Source organism: Elephantulus edwardii, unplaced genomic scaffold, assembly GCF_000299155.1.
Source record: "Elephantulus edwardii isolate Elephantulus edwardi_28Jun2011 unplaced genomic scaffold, EleEdw1.0 scaffold00154, whole genome shotgun sequence".
NCBI classification, from domain to species: Eukaryota; Metazoa; Chordata; class Mammalia; order Macroscelidea; family Macroscelididae; genus Elephantulus; species Elephantulus edwardii.
In genome coordinates this window covers 6921192-6944495 of record NW_006399904.1, presented here as the reverse complement: position 1 = coordinate 6944495, position 23304 = coordinate 6921192, and the positions used below count along the sequence as shown (strand labels likewise).

Sequence of the window (23304 nt, the reverse complement as noted above, 5' to 3'; positions counted from 1 at the left end):
AAGTACAATAGATTCTGGAATATATATTAAATACAAAATTCTATTAATTTAAAGTTTGGTTTCACTGACCTGAAAAATAAAACAGTAATATATTACATCTGAAAATTATTATTCCAATAAAACACAATGTTAAGGTGATAATTCTGACATGACTAAACTTTGAATAATCAAAATGTTGTAGAATGACTGTTGTATGTGGAAGCTAAACAATTTTTCCTTATAAATGTTTGAAATTTGAAAAGTGCATGCTGGAAGAAAGTAAAATCAGTGTCCAAATTTATTCCAGTAATTATATATAAACATGAGATTTAATTATTAAATTCTGTACTACCTTTTTCAAACAGTATGACTTTTTCACACCACTGTTATACAAAAACAACTGATATTAAATTTAAGCAATTTCAAGAAAGTAGCCATTAGATTTTACATCTAGATTTTTCCAACTACCGCATTAAAATATTGGGTACAGAATGTTGTTATTATATGCCATTTTCAGATCTCTGTCATGCTTAAGCCTCCTTTTGTTTTGGAGCTATTTAATCTCTGTTGGAGAGAGTGCATATTTTAGGTCCTTTTTGGAGTTCTGGTAGCCTAGAGGAATTGTGCTACTATTCAGAGTTGGTACCTCTGTTGATGGTTCAAATTCACCAGTGGCTTTGAAGGATCAGATTAGAAAATATCTTCCCGTGCAAATTACAGTCTTGAGAACAGATGGAGTTATGAGCCACTTCAGACACAACAATAGCAATGAGTTTGAGTTTTGAATAATGTTGCCTCACTGTAAAAAATGGCCATAGAATACAGGGAGCTCTGGTGGCCTGGTGGTAAGGAACTAACGCAAAGCCTCCCAGTTGGAACCTACCTGTTGTTCTGTGGGAGAAAGATGGGCAATATCTCCTCTTGTGAGATTACTGCCCCTGAAAACCTGCTGGAAGGTCAGCTAGGGATTGGTTCAGACTCAATGGCATATAACAACAACAAACATCATCCAGCCACTCTAAAAAACCAACAACCCCAGGCCCTGAAGTGAAAACAAACTGAAATCAGAGCTAACACTCCAGTAAGTGTTCAGAGCGTGTAAACCACACAGGTGATGGCCCATCTTTCCCAGCAGTCACTGGCAGACTCAAATCGCCAGAGAGATGTCAACACTGGGTGAGCAGGACACCTATGGATTAGGCCACCAGAGAGTGATGATGATGATGATGATGATGATGATGATGATGATGATAATAAAAAATTCTCCTTTATTTCACTTGCCTTTGGAGATATTGAAAAAGTTCTATGAGTCCTAAAACCATCCAAAAAAAACCAGACTTAAAAGGAGGCAACATAAGGGAAACCATTTATCTTATGTATGTTTAAATGTGAAGTTATATTAAAAAAATCAAAGTGTTTTAAACTGTCAAAGATAATGAGCAATTACTGTATTAATATTTTATTGCAGCTACTTAGAGATGGCTAGGAGCCAGTTTCATTTCTGAAATATGAAGGATAACACAGAAAGTTAGAAATTTGGTCAAAGCATCATGATGTTTCTAGGGCTACTATAGCTAATTTTTAATGTAAAAATCTTTAAATCATTAACCTTAATCTTACTGTCATCAGTTTGGAACTGACTCATAGCTGAGCCTCCAGCTGGTTTTCAGAGGTTGTAAATTACATGGGAGGAGACTGTCCATCTTTCTGCAATGGAACAGGCTGGTGGATTTGACAAGAGAGATGCCACCTTTAGACAAGCACTGCAACTTCCTACTGATTCCTCCACCAGATAAAGAAGTGTAATCTCCTCTCATTCAATATATACCGCTTATAAAAACCAGATGGAAGGATAGACATGAATAGATTCTTATTTGAGGGCTTACAACAACAATAACAAGCCATTAATACTGATGTCAATTAGGAATTACATTTAATAATCATCTCCTTCCCCCTCCCCCATAGTAACTCCCTCAATAAACAAACACCTTTGTTAAGGTGTTTACCAGGGTAGAATATTAAGAAAAGAGTCAGATCTAGGGAGCTCTGGTGGCCTAGTGTCAAGTAGCTATACTGCAATTGCAGAGGTGCATGGTTCAAATCCACCAGATGCTTTGCTGGAGAAGGAGGGACTGTACCAGTCAGATCCAATTTGACGGTACACACACACAAAATTAAAACAAAATAAAATTTAAAAAAAGAAAAGAGTCAGATCTATCAAAAATTCTAGCTCCACCATTTGTCCATTTTGACTTTGCACAAATTACTTCTAAATCTCACTAGCTTTATGTAAAAAAGAGATAATATTACATTTATACCTTTATCCAAGTCTAATAGGCATTTTAGGTTACTATTATATAGAAATGAGAGAGTGGTGGTGGCCTAGAGGGTAAGGAAATGTGCTGCAAATACAGAGTCAAGGGGTTTGAATCCATGCAGCTTCTTTGCAGGACAAAGATGGGCAATCTGTTCCCCAGGCGATTTACAGCCTCATAAAATCTGCTAGAGGGTCGGATCCCAGTCGGTTTTGACTCAATAACAGCAATGAGTGAGCAATACAGAAGCAAAGCCAAACAGCCATAAAAATTTATTTTCTACATTGTTTTTAAGATTTCTACTCCAGATTCAATGATTACTCCTTGTGGTCCATACTCTATCCTTTCCTTCTGTCCCTACTTCTAGCCAACAGTAATTACTTTTGAAGTTATCCAGTCATCTTAGGACTCTCACTTTAGCAGGTGATGACAACTGGAGACCTGGAAAGAGGATTCTCTCACAGAAGTCATTTTGTGCTGTTTATCTGAAAGCAGCAGGGACATAAATTATCAAGCCAGACAGTCCCTGCTGATTCTTGTGTAAAATGATATGCACTGATGGTTTTATGAAAACATTCTTTTTGTCTAAAGAGTTGATAAGTTGGTTCCTGTTTATATCTGTGAAAATATTCTGTACACTAACCAGTACAGAAAAGAGATTCCATAGAAAGGGATTCCTTCGTTATAAAGTTTTCCACTCCAGTAAACCAATAATCAAAACTAACTATTTTTTTTCTTTGCTTGCTTACAGGATCCACCTTAAAGGACTAACAGGGACAGCTGGCAAATTAAGCAGCATAAGCCAACCAGGAAATGATTTTAGCACAAAGGATGTAGACAATGACAAGTGTATTTGCAAATGTTCACAAATGCTGAAAGGAGGTAGGGATGACTTTTCTTACTCTTCCTACTTATATTGACAAGGAAGAAATTCAGAGAGTAAGACACTGATTGATTTGGATTTCTGAATGTAACTGGTTATAATGTCCAAGATTTAGTAAATAGACAAATTGTTATTAGGTGTCTTCATGTCGAGAGACCCTATGAACAAAAGATCTGAACCCTGTTCTATCCTGTCCCATCCTCACACTTCCTAACACACAAGAGACCATTGCAGCAGTCACTGTGTCAATCCACGTGGTTGAGGGTCTTCCTCTCCTTCGCTGAAACTCCATCCTTCCCACCATCAAATCCTTTTCCAAGGAACAGCTCTTCCTAGCAACATGCCCAAAATAAGGGATATTTGTTTGACACCGTTTTAGATTCTCATGCAAAGAACTGTGCTAGAACCAAGAGGATGCCAATTTTGTCTCTCCCGGACCTATTCCTAGGAAAATGGAACATCTGATAATTCAGCAAGCTCTCTTGTCTTTGTGCCTGCTGAAAATTAAATGCTAGAGTGTTTATCTTTTTTTAACACTTTTCAAAAAATCAAAATGGTAAATGAAATGATTTAGATTCACGGTCCTTGGAGAAGGACATCATGCTTGGGAGGGTGGAGGGACAGTGCAGGAGGGGAAGGCCCTCTATGAGGTGGATTGATTCAGTGACTGGGATAATTGGGATGGGAGTGTCAGAGACAGTGCGATTGGCACAGGACAGAGCAGAGTTTAGGGCTGTTGTACACAGGGTCACTATGAGTCGCAAGCGACTCGACAGCACATAACAACAACTACAGAAATAGGGAGAGCTAGTGGCTTTGTGGTAGGGAGTTGAGTTGCCAGCTGAAAGGCAGGAGGTCCAATCCAACCAGCTGCTCTGTAGGAGAAAAGATGGGCAATCTCCCCCCAGGCAACGTATACAGCCTCTGAAAAGTGTCAGTTATGAGTCAGTTCTAACTCGAAGACAACGAGTTTGATAATATGGAAATATTTCTCACTAATAATTTATTGTTCAAATAAGAAATTTTTATGTTGTGTCACTGCAGGAAAAATTATTATAAGAAATATTTCATTATTACATAGAAAATATTTAATAAACACAAAGGCCTAATTAAGTAACTTACAGTTTTTGGTGAATCAAATGAAAATGAGTGGTTCCTCACTTTAGAGTAGGGTCTTTAAAATATTTTAGCCTCTTTTTTCTATCTCTGGTGTCAGAATGCTTTAAAAATGGAAATCATACTTAGAAGCAAATGACTGTTTTAACAGTTACTGGAAATGGTTACAAAGGGTATTCAGGCACATTTCGGAAATTGATAGCAAAAATCTACTGTTAGAAAACTTACTCTATGAATTTTTCAAAGTTTAGAAATTGAATAACTTCTAACCTGTTAGTAGTGGTGAGGGAAGAAAATAAATTGGTAAAATGCTGTCAAGTGAGATGTTGAAAACATTGAAAGATTTTAAAACATCACCAATAAATTCTGCCAATTGTGCAAACTGAATATTAAGACAAACACTAAATTGGCAGGACAAATTTAATGAGTAGAGACTATAAATAGCATGATCAAAAATTAATTCCAGGAAAAGCAAAAGTAGGAGTTGTGGTCAATATATTTTACTAGTAGAAGGTGTTGAATAAACATGTAAAAGACAGCATTGAGAGAATTAGGCTACATTAAAGAAGTGAATCATATGGTTTACTGGAGAACAGAATTAATACCTAGAAACACAGGTCTTCCCTAATAGTTTTAAGTACCTTAGTGAAATAAAGCAATTATATTGATTTTTTTGAAAGCTATTCTTTATTCTCATTCTGATATTTTTTTTTTTAAAAAACAACATACAGCAAAAGGGTGGAAAGGTGGGAAGAGCTAATAAATCTAATCATTTTTTTTTCCTGTTGGCCACTTTCATATCCTGAACTTAGCTATTTCAGAGGGTGGTGGTTTTCAGATCACCCATATATTATGAGCCACTCAAGAGATCTGGACAACTGGAAGAATAACCAAGCAAACATACTTTCTTACTTAAAGATTTAGGGTCCAAAAATGGAACTGAACATAACATTTTGAAGAACAGACAGCCCGAGAGAGAAAATTGAGAGCTCTTGACATAAAAAGGCCAAATTCCAAGTAATGATCTAGACACAAAAGAGACAACCATAATAGTCAAGCAGAATTTTGCATGGACAATAAATCTACAGTTAATCCAAATAACCTGGATCCAGAATACACAAGTTTCTGTGATACAGACTTCTTCTTGATTATTTTAAGGGATTATGAAGAACATGCACAAATTAGTCTAAATAAATCTAAGTTAATTTATAGCATGACTTTATTACTGGGAAAGAACTTAGATACAATAAATGTATCCTTTTTCGAATAAAGAATTAAAACTTTACAAACACAGGTAAATAAAAAAAAGATCCCTCCCAATGCTTTTACCTGAGAAAAGCAGCGATCTAAATTTCATTGACATTCTTTGTTTTTGTACAACATATACAGGTATCAACATGTTGTTGTTGTTGCTATGTGCCATTAAGTTGCTTGCAACTCATACTGACCCTGTGTACAAAAGCCCTACACTTTGTTCTATCCTGTGCCAACTTTATTGTCACTGACATACCTATCCCCACCACCCCAGTGACAGAATCAATCCATTTTATTGAGGGTCTTCCTCTCTTGCGCTGTCTTTTCACTCTCCCAAACATAATGTCCCTCTCCAAAGACTGGTCCTTCCTTACAACACGCCCACAGTATGTCAGATGAAGCTTCAGAATCCTTGCCTCCAAGGAGCAACCTGGTATAACCCTCTCCAGGATGAACCTGTTTGTTCTCCTAACCATCCATGGTACACTCAATACTCTTCTCCAGCACCACAGCCTAAAAGCATCAATACTCCTTCTATCATTTCTAGTCATTATCCAGCTTTCTGACACATAGCAAGTAATTGCAAAGACTCTGACCTGGATCAGATGTACCTTAGTCTCCAGACTGACATTGTTGTTCTTCAGTACTCTGGAGAGGTTCCTGACATTAAACTTTTTCAGAGAAATTCATCTTTTGATTTCCTGGCTGCTGATACAAAGAGTGCTGACTGTGGAGCCAAACAAACTGAAGCTGTTAATAATCTCAATCTCTTTACCATCTATCATGATTCTGCCAATTGGCCCAGTAATAAGAACCTTGGTTCTTTTGGTGTTGAGCTTCAATCCATATTTAAAGTTGCAGTCCTTGACCTTCTGCAGTAAGCGCATACACAACCTGTTTTAGGAAACTATAAAAATAACATATGGCATGATATATATATATATAGTTACCATAGATTTAGGACATTTCTTCCTCTCATAATCCTAAGGCATTTTCCATTCTCCTCGTTTTGAGGGCAATAAAACATCTGGTCTCCTCAGCAAGGTATATTGGGACCTATTCCCTTACTCTCCCATAATGCCCTCCTAATTATTTTTTTTTTTGCAATAGTACTTGAAAAGCATTAATTCAATCCATTGCCATTGAGTCAAAACTAAGTGAAAACTGGCCCTTCAGTGAGTGGGTTTTCCAGGGTTATAAATTGCAAAGGAGATGACTGTCCATTGATCTCCTAATGGTAGATTTGAACTACCACAGAGGTAAACCTTTGAATTAGCAGTGCAACTCCCTAAGACTACGTCACCAGAGTTTAGAGCTACCTTACAATCTTACTCCACTGAGTACTTAACAGTTGCAGGTTATTTTAACAACAGTGTATTTAAAGATGCAGGTATGTACATTTGCACATGTGCGCGCGCACACACAAGTAGCTGTGGTGTTACGCAGGACTAATAACCAAAAGGCTGGCAAGAGCAAGAAATTCAGTTAATTCCCATAAAAGCTAATTGTTGTTGTTATGTGTCATCAAGTTACCTGTGACTCATAATGACCCTATGTACAATAGCGCTGAAGCTCCTGAGCTCGGAAGCTCCTGAGCCAGACTCACTGACTCAGATATACCTACCCTCATTGGCCTAGTTACTGTATCAATTCATCTCATCTGGGGTCTTCCTCTCCTGCACCCTTACCAGCACCCTCTCCAGCACCCTTGCCTTACTATGAGGTGGACTGATTCAGTGACTGGGGTAATCGGGATGGGTGTATCAGAGACAGTGTGACTGGCACAGGACAGAACAGAGTTTAGGGTTGTTGTACATAGGGTCGCTATGAATCGCAAGCAACTCGACGGCACATGACAACAACAGCTGGAAAAGGAGAAAGTTAGGGAGAAGAGCCACCTCAAGGAGATGGATCGAAACAATGAGTTTAGCAGTAGGTTTAAGAACAGTGAGGATGGCACAAAATTGAATACATTTTTTATCTGTGTACACAAGATCATTATGGAGTCAATTCAATAGCACCTAACAACATCACAAAAATAAATATATTTTATAGAAGAAAGAAAAACATGAATTGTCCAACCTATTAGGGATCAATAAAATGATTACTACATGAACAAGACATGTCATGAGGTTGACAGAGACTGTGACTATGATGCAGGATACAGCAAGGTTCAGATCTATTGCCATAGGGTGGTTGTGAATCATAGTGAACAACACAGAGCCATGTTGCTAGAATCAGAAACTAATTCTGACATATAGCTATCAAATAATTTTCAGGGTTTTTTTGCTCATCCATTCTTTTAATTGTGCAATAGCTTACTAAGAACTATAGAGGACATTATTCATGTCTAGAGAAGATTAAACTTTAAAAAAGTCCAAAGGACTCTGTAGATTTTCATTGAAATGAAAAATAAATAAATTAAAATATTAAAAAAAAAGAGACTTAAAATTAGATGATGCTTAGGGTAACTCTAAAAGCACAACTCTGAATTTTGTTTGCTGTGTTCCCTAAAACTAGGTAATAGAATTCATTAGTTTTCAAGCATTGTTATCTTAATATGGAATGTTTGGGTCAATTCATCTGAATATTAATATGTTTGGCACAGCATGATGATCATTAATTCCCAAGGGGAGTTTTAAAATAAATTGATGTTTTCTTAAAAAAAAAACCAAACACTGTTGGTACCAGCAGTTAGGCAATCAGGAGATGTATTGCAATGGGCAAATCCGGTCAGAGACCTCTCTATAACGTTAAAGAGCGATGATATAGGTTTGAATATTAATGTGCATTTGGTTCTTGCCATTGTCTTCTCAATCACCTGCTATCATCAGAGAGCTGGACAATAAATAAGGATGTTGGTATCGTTTAAAAAAAAAAGCCCAAAGGATAAAGAATAAGGAAAGCCTACAAGATCACTTGCCACAACAGAACTGTACTTTCATATTTGAAGCAGGGAAGCTACCATTTCATCTGTCAAGTGAGCATATTACATGTTCATGAATATTATCATATGTCTGCTTTAAACGCATAAAAGATTACCTCCATACTTCTAACTCTCAGTTGAGTCCCTATCCAGCGCAAATGGTTAAGCTTTTAACTAGCTTAGCAGTTCAAAGAGACAAGAGTTGCTTCGGAAAACAGGCCTGATGATCTGCTTGCAAAAAGGCACAGCCTTACAAACTCTATGGAGCAGTTCTGCTCTGCACACACAGGGCTGCTATAAGGAGGAATCAACAACAACTAAAAGCAAAAACAAATGGGGAGCTAGTTAGAATGAATCTAGTATCTAATTCTTTTTCTTTTTTCACTTTCACAGGCTGGTGGTTTGATGCATGTGGTCCTTCCAACTTGAATGGAGTGTACTATCCACAGACACAGAACACAAATAAGTTCAGTGGTATAAAGTGGTACTACTGGAAAGGATCAGGCTACTCGCTCAGGGGCACAACCATGATGATCCGACCAGTCGATTTCTAAATGCATATGCACTTCTAGTGAATAGTATAGTGTACTGTCTTAAAAGACTTAATCCCAAAGCACTGAAAGATTCAACTGCATGCTGTCTCCTTTCCATGTTAGACAACCTGCTCCTGGCTGCTGAAGGGACGGATCAATGTGCTCCGAATGAGAACATGGTAATCGTCATCATTTAGACTTGTGTCACTTAACAAACAAATCAGAGCACAACCCAAACCAAAAGGACCTGCCTCCTACCATGATTTGATAGAACATCTGCGAGGAAACTACATTTTAGATGAGAATCAGACTGACATGTTGTCACAGAAGAGTATAAGAAAATTACGTGCAAGATTATCAATAAATAACTGGAAAACAGAAAACTCATCTAGTACAGTACAGATCCTCTTGGAACTGCATTCTCCTGAGTACTGTTCATTGACTTTGTAAATATCCACATCCTGAGTTCAGCATCACTATCACAATTTAAAAGAAGAAAAGTTGTTTTTAAAATTCTCTAAGCCATACAAAATTCATACAGATATATATTCAGGATATTCGGAGGAGTGGTTATTAGCAGTCTTACATTTGGTGAAGGAAAACAATATTAATGCATTTCAACTCCTGTTAGGAGCTTAAAACTTTTTATCGTGAAAAAAAGAGTATATTTACATATGTGTTGACAGCTTAGCTCTAAGTTAAACTCCAAATATATATTTCATATTATTATGGTGAAAACTTCTTGGTTCCTAAAATTATCAATATAAATGTATTGGTTTAGTTTATTTGAAGATTGTATTATTTTTTTCTACTTGGCTGTTAAATATAAAAGTATTTTTAGTAATTAAATATAACTTATTAGGTGAGATGACTGTTTATCTTTTGTGCTAATGCTTAAATTTTTATAACTTGTTTCTGAAACAACTAGATTGTGTCTCATGACAAAGAAAAAAATCTTGATTTGCAATAATGAACAGAATTCTATGACAGAGACTATTGTCTAATATTGGTATTCCAAGTTAGCTGTTATTTTTTTCTCTACTCGTGAAAACTAGCTTACAATTTCATTTGTGGTTGAGAAAAATCTACCGAAAAGTTTCTTCTCAAGCTAGATGCACCTTTAATGTTATTAAAGGAAAACTAATTTGCACTAGTATGATTATTTTTTATGTCTATTAACAAAATAAAAATGTTTTGGGGTCAAAAAAGATAATATTTATGGTGTATTAAAATGTTTACAGCAGATATTGAGAATATGGATTGAGGTTCAAGAGTGCAAAATCTAAACTCCTGGAGTTCTAATTCCTTTTGAAGTATTCATAGTTCAATTAATCGTAACATATGTGTTTGATGCTTTATAATTTATATGCAATTCTTATATACATTTTTTAGTTAGCTGCTATAAAACATAGGACTCAGTTTGACACCAATATTTACCTCATGGCTGTCTCTTTCCCTATCCACTCCTTTCTGTCATCGATTTTCTTTAATATGTTTTCCTTATCAAAGTTATTTAATCTGTACATTCTCTACAGACTTAATTTTACCACAGAAATGTTGCTGTACATATGTTCCTGTTAAGAACACAGCATTTCCATCATACTCTATTGTCCCTACAAATAAAGGAAAAAAAAATTCCCATCTTATAACAATTTATCTAACATACAGATTTCATAGATTCCAGATAGCAGTTTTGTTTCAAGTTAAAAACTATTTGCTAATTAAAAAAAAAATCAGAGGTTCAAAAAAACAGTGATAGTTCCGTAACCAGAATGACAGATACTTAACGTGGAAGTAAAACAAGAAAATTTGACAACGTTTACTTCATATATATCAGATCCCTTTATGCTCATGTTGGAAAGCAAAATGAATTTCAATGGCAAATCGTATTAAGTTATTTAGGTTATATATACAAACTATTTGTTATTTTGTAGCTACAGTCTTTTTTTACATCCTCATCAATACACAATTAATGAATATCAAACAGCATCATTGGATCTGAGCTGGTTTACGTTTTGGTTTTTTTTTTTGTTTTTTGTTTTTTGTTTTTTGTTTGTTTGGTTTTTGGGTTTTGTTTTTTTTTGCTGCTATGCATATGTCTATGAATGCTTCCCCAAGTGCCAGGAGGGTGAATAGAGGAATGATTGGATATGAAATCTGAGAGTAATGAAGATGGATAGTAATCTATAGGGGAAGCTTGTGTTTTTACTGTACACTTCCTTACACAGCATTGCAGAGTCTTATTGAAAGGAATTTGTACTCTCATAAAGAAACTATTACTAAAATGGAAAGGAAATAAAAACAGTGATTCTGAAAACAAAATCTAAAGAACCTTTAAGTACAGTGATAAGAGGCTGGCTTTGATTTCTTATTATTCATAATCATACCATCTATTCAAATAACTAAATACAAACAGAAAGAACGCAGATAAAAATAATATATCTTTCAGACATTTTAAAAGGAAACACAGAACAAAATCATTTTTCTGAAAATCAAAGGCAATTACCAAGAAGCTCTGCTTCCAATCAAACCTTAACTTATCTATTTCATTATTACATCTTCAAAAAAACTAGAGCTTGCAATATATCCATCAAACATTCAGAATTCTTAAAAAGTGAGTAAATCTTGAGTTTCAAAGAAACATTAAGCAATAAAAACCATATAATTATGCTAACAATACATGATTTTTTATGTCAACTCATTCTATTCTATTAAAAGAAAAAGCATTATTTCTTTAAAGCGGTAATCAAATTATAACAGTACATATTTCAATAATTTCTTAATTTATATTCGTTTCAATAATTTTTTCAAAAATGTCTAAATTCTAAGAACATTTATAATTAATTTTTTGAGACTGAATTCTTTACTTCTATATTTGTAGAATTCCCCATATTTGTTCAACAAATAAAATGTTACATTATATTAATATGCCTTTTTAATTATGGGAATCCCAGCTTTTGGTCTTAATCAATAAACAAAAGGTGTGGATACTTTATTCATACATTTATAATAATTTTCTGAGAACAGCAAATTGTATTGAAAAGAATAAAATAAATATTTGACTTACAGGTGCTGCAGGGAAGTAGTTAGAAAGTTCAAAGGGCTCCTCAGAAATCCAGTGACCCATTTCTAAAGACCAGAATATCTGTAAGTGACACAGACACATTTACCATAGATTTGTCAGGCTTTTACTAGATGATAAGCAAATAGTTACATTGACAGCATATCAAAAACAAAACTGATCTACCTATCTTGTTTATAAATAATGACAGCTATATATTTCAGAGTTGTGAAATTAAGCATTTTCTTGAACATTAAAGTGCTTCCAGAATCATCATGCTATATAAATGTTATGAATAGTAACAAATTAAGACAAACTTTCATGTGGAATAGAAAATGGGTTACTCTAGTAATGTCAAATGTTTAAACACTAACACTTTTCAAAGCATATGTAATACTGTATTTTTGAAAAGAATTCCAAGTTCTCAATTTATGAAGTAATTTACAGATACTTTTCTTTCTAAATCCTTGGAGTTACCAGTTAAAGAATTTTTTAAGGAAAAGACATATTACAAGTTTAATTGAAAAAACTATCGTTTTTGTCTAATAACAGCATGGACAAACATATTCAGAAGTGGTTCCCTAAAATGGCAAGTAAATTTACTGCTGCTATGTCATTTTGACTCACAGTGACCATGAAGGACAGAGTGGAACTTCCCTACAGGAATGATTTTCAAGTTTTGAAATCTCTAAGGGACCAGACTATGGCATATTGCTTGTGAGGAATGAGTGGTGGTGTCAAACATTTGGGCTTTTGGTTAGTGTGAAGATGCTTTGATCTCTATTGATTTCTTTAAAACACTTAAGTATTTACTTAATAAAGGAGAAAATTCCTTCCAGTGTTTGCAAAAACAATAATCTTACAAGAAAGTGTTTAAAGCGATAATTAACTAAAATATTTTTAGATTACAAAAACTTTCATTTTTTAATTCAACAGTGATATTTGAGATTCAACAATCACCTCCACTCTGATCAAACTCTCTAAAAATCTGCGTATCATTGTATTGTTAAAAATGTTACAGATAACAAACTGAATTAAAGAACTATTTTTTATTTGCAATTTTATTACTTAACATTCCTTAAACTCATTTCCCCCTCTATTACCTTATAAAATTCAAGCTCTTTTTCACTAAATTAATAGGAAAGAGGTTTCATTATTGCTTTTGGTAGCTTTTATAGTTCCAAACCATATAGGGATACCTGTCTTCAATATTCCCTTCTCTATTTCTTAAGGAGCTCTGGTGGTCTAGTGGGTAAGGAGTTGAGATGTCAATGCAAATACAGCTGGTTTGAGCCTACCTGTTGCTCTGTTAAAGAAAAAAGGGCAGTTTCCCTTGTGTGATTTTAGAAGCCTCTGAAAAAACCACTGAATCAGTTCTAACTTGAAGGCAATAACTAGTGGTAAGGAGCTGCAATGCCAATCCAAAGGCATGTGGTTTGAATCTATCAGCTGCTCTACAGGAGAATCATAGGCTCTCTTCTTCTGGGCAATGTACCACTCCTTAAAACTCACTGGAGGGTCACCCATGTACGTGTCAGTTCCAACTCAATCATACATGTCAACAACAATATAATAAAGGTATTAACCCTCCACCCATTTCTCAGGTAACCTTGAAGGCCCCCAAACCACATGGAATCCATTCAGGCCCAAGGGCCTGAGGCCCGAGGGCCAAGAAAAACCTATTTACACACTAGTTCTATAGGACACATGACCTTTGCTCGGGAAACATTACCACTAAACTTAAGAGACACTGGTCACAGCATAAGAAACTATAACCAGCTGAAGTGTTCGGAATCACAGAAGCCAAGGAAGCTTCAGATATAAGCTATCAGATCAAGGGCTGGAAAATGGGACATAGATGTTGAAGGGAGTGGGTAGATGTGGATGGGTATCCTGCTGAATGGTGGAGCAGGGAAATAAGTGGGTAAAGACACGTGGGCCAAAGGCAGGGACAACACTAATGGTTAACTCCACAATAAGGGATATATCTTTCACTTTTTCTATAAAATGCTGGTCTGTCTGATACTTCTCTAAATCTGAACATTCAGATAAAGACAGACTAGGAAGAAGGATTGGCCATCTACTTCTGAAATAGCAGGCCTCTGAAAACCCTATCTATAACAGAACACATATAGATAACAGAAAGGGCAACTGAGGTTGGGCTTTCAAATATAGAAATACAAAGGAACAGTTGTAAGCAGACACCAGGGATTGGGACATGGAATTGAGAACCATTAAAGTAGGAAAATTAGATATTGTTAAGGAAGAAATGGAACGCATAAATATTGACATACTAGGCATTGGTGAGATGAGATGGATTGGCCTGGGGCATTTTGAGTTGGATGATCATATGATATATTACTCTGGAGATGAAAAGGTAAGGAAAAATGGAGTTGCTTTCATAGTTAAGAAAGTAATTTCTAGATCCATCTTGAAGTATAATATTGAGAGTGACAGGATAATATCCATACGCATACAAGGAGTCCAGTGAGTACCACTATTATTCAGATATATGCACCAACAACCAGATCCAAGGAAGAGGAAATAGAAGATTTTAACCAACTTTTACAGTCGGAGATTGATCAAACATGCAATCAAGATGCATTGATAATAATGGGTGACTGGAATGCAAAAATTGGGAACAGAGAAGAAGATTCAGTAGTTAGAAAACATGGAGTTGGTGACAGAAATGGAGCTGGAGAATGATTGAATTTTGCACAATCAATGACTTATTCACAGCAAATTCGTTTTTTTAAGAGACATAAATGCAAGTTATATGCATGGATTTCACCTGATGGTATGCACAGGAATCAGATCGATTACATCTGTGGAAAGAACCACTGGAGAAGCTCAATATCAGCTGTGAAAACTAGGCCAGGAGCTAATTGTGGAAATGATGACCAACTACTCATAAGCAAGTTCAAGCTGAAGTTTAGGAAAATTAAACCAAGTCCATGGGAACCAAAATATGACTTTGAGTCTATCCCACCGGAATTTCAGAACCATCTCAGGAACAAGTTTGAGGCCTTAAACACTAATGAGCGAAGACCAGACAAGTTGTGGGAGGATATCAAGGGTATCATCCAGGAAGAGTGCAAAGAGTCATTGCAAAGACAGAAGAGGAAGCAAAGACCAAAATGGATGTTAGAAGAGACTCTGAAAATTGCACTGGAGCACAGAGAAGCCAAAGCACAAGGAAGAATTCAAGATACTAAAGAGTTGAATAGAATATTTCAAAAGGCAACACGGGATGACAAAGTAAAAATCAAAAGGGACAAAGTCGCTCAGCATTTCTTAAGCTCAAGGAACTGAAGAATAAATTCAAACCTCAAGTTGCTATAATCAAGGATGCTTTCGGCAGAATGTTAAATGATCCAGGAAGTACTAAAAGAAAGTGGAAAGAATATACCGAGTCACTGTATTATAAGGAATTAGCAGACACAAGATTTTCTTGAAATAATATATGAGCAAGAGCCTATGGAGATGAGAGAAGTAGTTCAGGCTGCTTTGAAGGAAATGGCAAAAAATAAGGCTCCAGGAATACATGGTATACCAAATGATGTATTTCAGCTAACAGATGCTGTCCTGGATGTGCTCACCAAGTTGTGCCAAGAAATCTGGAGAACAACCACTTGGCCAACTGACTGGAAGAGATCTATATTTGTTCCTATCTCAAAGAAGGGTGACCCAACTGAGTGTGGAAACTACAGAACAATATCATTGATTTCACATGTATGCAAGATTCTACTGAAGATTATCCAAAAACAACTGGAACAGCACATCAACAGAGAACTGCCAGAAGTCCAGGCTGGGTTTAGAAGGGGTCGTGGTACTAGGGATATTGTAGCTGATGTTAGATGGATATTAGCTGAAAGTAGGGAATACCAGAGGAATGTATATCTGTGTCTCATTGACTATGCAAAGGTGTTTGACTGTGTGTGGATCATAACAAACTGTAGCTGACTCTGAGAAGAATGGGAATCCCAGAACACTTGATCATGCTAATGAGAAACCTATACCTGGACTAGGAGGCAGTCGTCAGAACAGAGCAAGGGAACACTGCATGGTTCAAAATTGGGAAGGGCGTGCACCAGGGATGCGTCCTATCTCTATACCTTTTCAACCTGTATGCAGAACAGATTATCCGGGAGGCTGGGTTCTATGAGAAATGTGGGATCAAGATTGGTGGAAGATCTATCAACAATCTGCATTATGCAGATGACACAACCCTGCTTGCTGAAACTGAGGAGGGCCTGAAGCGCTTGCTTCAGAGGGTCAAGGACTGCAGGCTCCAATATGGATTGAGGTTCAATGTCAAGAAGACAAAGATTCTCACCACTGGACCAACTGGCAGCATCAGGATGGATGGTGAAGAGATTGAGATTATTCACAGCTTCAGTTTGCTTGGCTCCACAGTCAACACTCTCAGCACCAGTAGCCAGGAAATTAAAATATGTATTGCCACGGGAAAGTCTGCTGTTAGGGACCTCTCCAAAGTACTGAAGAGCAATGGTGTCTCTCTGGAAACTAAGGTTTGTCTGATACAGGCCATGGTCTTTGTTATCACTTGTTATGCATCAGAGCATTGAACAATGACTCAGGAGGATAGAAAGAGAATTGATGCCCTTGAACTGAACTGTTGGAGAAGAGTGTTGAGGTTACCATGGACTGCTAGGAAAACAAACAGATTCATCCTTGAAAGGGTCAAACCAGGTTGCCCCCTGGAGGCAAGAATTCTGGGGCTTTGTCTGACATACTTTGGACATGTTGTAAGGAGGGACTGGTCCTTGGAGAAGGACATCATGCTTGGGAGGGTGGAGGGACAGCGCAGGAGGGGAAGGCCCTCTATGAGATGGACTGATTCAGTGACTGGGGTAATCGGGATAGGTGTGTTAGAGACAGTGTGATTGGCACAGGACAGAGTAGAGTTTAGGGCTGTTGTACGTAGGGTCCCCATGAGTTGCAAGCGACTCGACAGCACATAACAACAACAACTATTCCATTACAAAACAGTAATATTTTCCAAGTGAAGGGAACATGACAGTATGATCAACAGAAACAAGAAGACAGCATTGTAATGATCATTCTAAGCACTGGCATATTTTTTAAATAGATATTCTTATTTGGTTGTTCAACAACAACTTTTTGTTCCTCACAATCTCTTGAAATCTACTGAAGGTGTATAGAGAATAAGAACCTGCAAATACAAGCCCACATCTAGAGGTGTTTACCTTCTTGTTAGAGACACATAAGTAATCAGAAACTGGAAGGAGCAAATTAACTCAGTCAAGGAAAAAAGCAAGAATGGTTCCCCAATAAGCTAGACTTTAGAACCCTTTGATCTTTAGGCTTGAGAGAGAAAAAAAATCTCATTAAGCAAAGGTAGAGACACTGGGAAGGGGAGAGAATATTCCACCACAGAAAGAACTCCACTTGCATAGATAATATATGGATTATAAACTCTTCGCTTTTTAGTTAAGACTGGAGAGTGCTTCATAAGAAGTGTTAAGAAAATTGAGGCAGGTGAATCCAGATAGTAAGGTATAAATATCCTCTTCCGATCCCAGTGTGCTCTGTGACATTATGTGAGGCAAGAGTTGTGATGGGTATGAGGATCAGAGAAAAAGTCGAATAAGACAGAAGTAAGAGCCTAATCATCTAGAAATCTGTGTGTGCAACATTTTGTAAATTAAATATCTTTTCTTCAAATTTTCCCATTTCTTATTGCCTAAAAGCATTACAAAATTAAAACAAAACAAACAAAGCAGTCACAAAACATATCTTAGTAGGTCCAACAAAAGATGAGAAAATAGTCAACTCTACCTTGAAAGTATTCTTTACGAGCAGTTAAAGACAATTTATCTTACTCTTGTCAATGAATGCTATCATTTTCAGAGATACGTTCACAAAATATTTGATCCTTTACAAAGATATACAATCATCCCAAAAATAAAAATGTAAAAAGCATTCCAACTAATGTTTATTTCATATGATCCAAAGGAAAAGAACAGCACAGTAAGAAACATAATGTACTAGTGAAGTCTTAAAAATGTGTGTGGCAGTTGAGTTCAAATGTAATTCACATTGGGGACAATTTGTCATATAAAATTGTTCTTGCTAAATGTTAAGAAAACAAAGCCATTTACAGTAGAATTTTGGTAAGTAAATTAATAACTAGAATTCATTTAGATATTCTAGGATTTGTAGAGATAGAATAGAAAGTACAAACTTTATTGTAACAAAAAATATCAAATCAGAAATATATTTTAAACTTTTTGCTTCTGTTCTTTCATTAGAAAATTTTTTCTTTCAAAAAGTAAAGCCCTTCAAGCAGATTAAAAAATTACACAAGATCATAGGGAAGATACAAGTGAACTTAAGACAAAATTGCAACCTGACATACTGTTGTTATTGTTGCTATCTGACAAAGAGTTCCTGGGACTTACAACTAATGTGTAACAGCTCTGAAGCCTGCCCTGTCCTGAGCCAGTCTCAATGACTGCAATACACCCACCCCACCAATGCCCCAGTAAATCCATCTCATCCAGGATCTTCCTCTCCTGCATTGCTCCTCCACCCTTCTGAGTATGATGTCCTTCTCCAAGGACAGATTCCTCCAGACTACATGCCCAAAATATGTGACATGGAGTTTAAAAATCCTAGCCTCTAAGGCAAAAGATGGTTTCACCCTCTCCAAGACATACATGTTCTCTTGGTGTTTCAGAATATTTATGTTCAAGACTCCTCCAGCACTACAATTCAAAGGCTTCAATTCTTCTGTCATCCTTAGTCACTGTTCAGCTCTCTGATGCATAGCAAGTAATTGTGAATATCATGGCCTGGAACAGGTGCACCTTAGTCTCTAGACTGATATTATGGCTCCTTAAAACTCTGTAGAGGTCCCTGACAGCAGATTTTCCCAGGTAAACAGACATGATCTTTCTATCTGAACAATGTGAGTCACAAAATGGTGCAGTTACAATTGTAAGTGTAGAACAACTCTCACAGATTCCTTGCTTTTGAGTTGGCAGCACAACCTCTTAATCATTAGGCCACTAAAATGTGTTACAGCATATATAATGAGAGCAGTCTATCCAATTTTATCCTAATATTTGTCAAATTGATACTTTTCTGAGAAGTCTAGCAGCAACATTGCCTGTTGAGAGTTGTGCTGCTAAATCAAATGCCACATCTCTCTGGTGGTTTGAAACCATCAGTGGCATCCATGGAAGGAGGCTGAGCAATCTTGCTCCTGTGATTTTTAGCTTTCAAAACCCAGTGGAAGGACAGCTGCCAGTTGGTTCTGACTTGATCACATTGAGAGGGGAATCTGATGGTGTGATCTGTAAAGAATCTCTTGCAGCTGGAACTCACCACTGGCTCTGAAGGAAAAAGGTGGGCACTTCCTCCCATGAGGTTGCAGTCTTGGAATCCCCAAGGAGGGTGAGTTAAGAGTGGGTTCTAATAAGATAGCAATGAGCTTTTATAAGAAAAAAAAATACACCCACTAAAAAGTATCCCTTATAATAATAAAGCTGGAAAAAGACTATTCCTTCCATACAAGAACTTTCAGATCATGTACTACAAAACTTCGTTCCTGTCAAGTCAGAATCAACTCATGACCTTCCAGAGGGTTTTCAGAGGCTATAAAAATCACACAGGAGATTTACCCAATCTTCTTTCATAGAGTCCCAGTTGATTAAATCGTCCATCTTTCTTCCACTGGCATATGGTGGGTTTGAAAATCTGCCTATGTATGGGTTGGCAGTGTAACTCCCTACCCACTTTGTGTTGTGTGTTAGAGTCAGAACAGACTGTCCATCCTTTCCCATAGAGCAGCTGGTGGATTCAAACCCCATTCCTTTGGGTGGGCAGTGCAGCTCCTTACCACGAGGCCACCAGGGCTCCCTTCAGATCATATTAAACATCAGTTATTTAAAATCCAATATGACAGAATCTTGTGCTACAGATGTGACCCTGGAATTTTAACCATTTGAAATCGCTGAAAAGTCTCCTTTAACCTTTTACAAAGTGGTCGAGGTTGACTTTGTCACTGCTCTACCCTATCCACTCACAACTCAGGGTAAAAAAGGGAAAAGCAATTAGTGTAAGACTTTATAGAAGATACAGAGATATATTTTCAGGTAGAGTTGTTCTCTCAAACCTCTTTCCAAACAGAGTCACAATAGTAATGAGTACTAATTTAAGCAGTGGTTTAAAGTTGCTCAGTGGTAAGGAATAGTGCTACCAACACAAAGACAGACGGTTCAAGTACACCAGCTACTCTGGGAGAGAGATGGGAATTCTCTTCCTGCGTGATTTACTGGCTGTGAAAACCCACTGTAGAGTCCGTTATGAATGGCTTCCAAAAGTACATAACAACAGCAATTTAAATGCAAATAAAATCTTCTACTGTTTCCAGGGCAATTCCAAACAAGAAATACTTTAAAAGATTTTCAAGAATGTGTATTATATTTTAGAAGAGAAATCTATATATTATTCTTTCACAATTTTAGTACACTAGCTTGGTTAAGAGCATAGAACCTTTTAGTCTGGAACCATCCTCCTTCTCTTAACAGTTGCACAACACATAGTTAAATTACCTTTCTATCATTTGAAAATATTATATACCAATATAAATTACAAAAGTGTACATTTACTTAATAAAATGACTGTGGCAGGGAAGTTATTAAACACTGAAGAAGACAACTAGTATACTTTTTAGTAATAAAACTTAGTATTTATATCCTCAACATACTGTAGCCAAAAAATAGAGGCAGTCTAGTTTTCCAAAGAGACCAATTTGAAATGGCAATGTTTCAAGGCAATAATATTTGTTCCAAAATAAGCCATTCCTCTGTATTTCTAGTACATCTCATAACATCAAGAAATGTTCCATATAAATCCAAAAAAGACCTTAAGTAACGAAAACCTATTCAGTTGATGCAACGCCTGCTTTAATGAGGAAATCTTTTATTATGACTTTTTAATAAGATGAAATTTAGTTAGCATACAATCAATCATTTGGTGGTTGTTGTTGTGTACACTGAGTTAGAACCAACTCAGGGCTGATCCTCCAGTGGGTTTTCTTACACAGAGCAGCTGGTGGATTCAAACCCCATGCCTTTGGGAAGAAAGTCCAGCTACTTACCAGTAGGCCACTAGAGCTTCATACATCATACAATCTAGAGTGTACAATTCAGTCGCCTTTAGTATATTCATACTGTACTGCCACCACTTCCTCTCAATTTCTGAAATTTTCATCACCCTATAAAAACACCTTGTACAGACCTGTATGTATAACAGATTGGAATTCTGCTCAATCCTACATCACTTTTCAATCTCCACACTGAGTTACTGTGTCATTCCATCACGTCGAATGTGCTCTTCTCTGATTCTCTACTTTTTCATATATGATATCCTTTTCCAAAGATTGGGAGCTTCCAACAACATGCCCAAAGTGTATGAGACAAAGTCCATAGACTATTAAGTATGTTTTAAAACCACAATTAAAGGGCATCTTCTTTTTCATTTTTCCTTCCTTAGTCACCATACAACTTTCACAAGGATAGAAAGCAAATGAAAATGCCATGACTTGGATTAAGTGCATATTCTTTCAACTGAAATCCTTACTCTTTAACATTTTTTTAAAATCATATACTTAATTTAGATTTTTATTATGTGGTCAATTAATTTTCAACTTATTCTTTGGATTAAATTAAATGAATAGATGTTATATTTTCATGGTTCAAAAGTCAAAACTATAAAAATACATAAACAGTCTCACACCCACTCAAGTCTCAACCTCCCCATATCCCATCTCCACCCTACTGAAATAAATTTTATTAGTTTACTGTTTTAATCTAGGGCTTCTTTATGTAAACAAAAGTAAAAGAAAATGTGAATTTTAATTCCTTTTTCAGAAGATATCATTCTGTATGCATAATTTGGCATTTTAAAGAAGTCCCAACCAAACAACAGATTTGCCCAATGCAATACTTCTTTGAATTCCTTGACTACTGCTTCCATGTGTGTTAACTGGGCATCCAAGTAATATAAAATTCTTGAAAAAAGAAGTCTTTTCTCCATTTATCATGATTTCTTTTTATTGCTAATCACTTTCCATTCTCCCAATTCTTAGTTGCTCCGTACTCAATAATCATCTTTCTATCTCTATGATTTGCCATTCTTAATACTGTTGCAGAGCTTCATCAAGTTAACACCTAAAGTTGCAAGCAGGGGTGTTGTTAAAAATAAAATTAAATCACCAACAACGTTCCCCTCTTTTCGCTTTGTTATGATAGTGCCTATTGGCCATTTGCTTACTTTATGTTGTAATGCAATCCATAATGAAGATTATAGTGTTTGAGTTTTTACAGACAATACTTCAAGTCTTCCATAGTTTCTGCAAGCAAAGCTGTACCATATATATTACACAGGCTGTTGGTAAATCTTTCTCCAATCTTGATACCACAATTCTTCCTAAGTCTAGCTTCTTGAATTATGTGCTCAGCATATAGATTGAAACATATGAAGAAAGAATACAAACCTGATGCATCACTTCCCTGATTTTAACTGTTGCAGCATTCCTATGTTCTCTTCAAATACTTGCTTCTTGATTTATGCACAGGTTCTTCATGAGCACAATTCAAATAAGCCTCTTATGCTATGAGAAGGCACCTCTTTCACAGGTTTACTCTGAGTGCCTTCCAATACGAGGGCTCCTACTGCGGCACTGTATTGGACAATGGCCTGCTGCTGTGTGTAATGCTTTCAAGGGACAATTTAGACGTAGATAATTATTCCTGCTGTTTAATTTGTCTTACTCTGGAAAGTCAGCTGAAACCTGTCCACTACCATGGTGTCTTGTGGTATCTGTAATACTTCCAGGACCACAGCAACACATAACCCACCAAACTATGGTAAACTATAGATGAGTAGTGGTATTCTACACATATCATATAAATAAAACATGCAATATATGACCTTTTGTGTCTAAATTCTTTCATTTTGCCTAATGCTCTTAACAAACATTCACATTATTACAATGCTTAAGGTTAGTATTGTTGTTGTTGTTTGTTATGTGCCGTCGAGTCGCTTGTGACTCATAGTGGCCCTATGTACAACAGCCCTAAACTCCGCTCTGTCCTGTGCCAACCGCACCGTCTCTGACACTCCCATCACAATTATCCCAGTCACTGAATCAATCCACCTCATAGAGGGTCTTCCTCTCCTGC

General features: G+C 36.4%; 1 protein-coding gene across 2 annotated transcripts in view; it reads left to right on the top strand.

Annotated features, from left to right (window-relative positions):
• The window catches only part of ANGPT2 (angiopoietin 2), a 79426-nt gene extending 70398 nt beyond the window's left edge, over positions 1-9028 (top strand). The window contains exons 8-9 of one of the 2 annotated variants that reach the window (XM_006895019.1): positions 3046-3176; positions 8867-9028. In XM_006895019.1, the coding sequence (XP_006895081.1) occupies positions 3046-3176; positions 8867-9027 (292 nt within the window). In that variant the 3' untranslated portion in view covers position 9028. The remainder of the gene's footprint in view (positions 1-3045; positions 3177-8866) is intronic. The other variant, XM_006895020.1, reaches the window with a different exon arrangement.
• The last annotated feature ends 14276 nt before the right edge of the window (positions 9029-23304 follow it).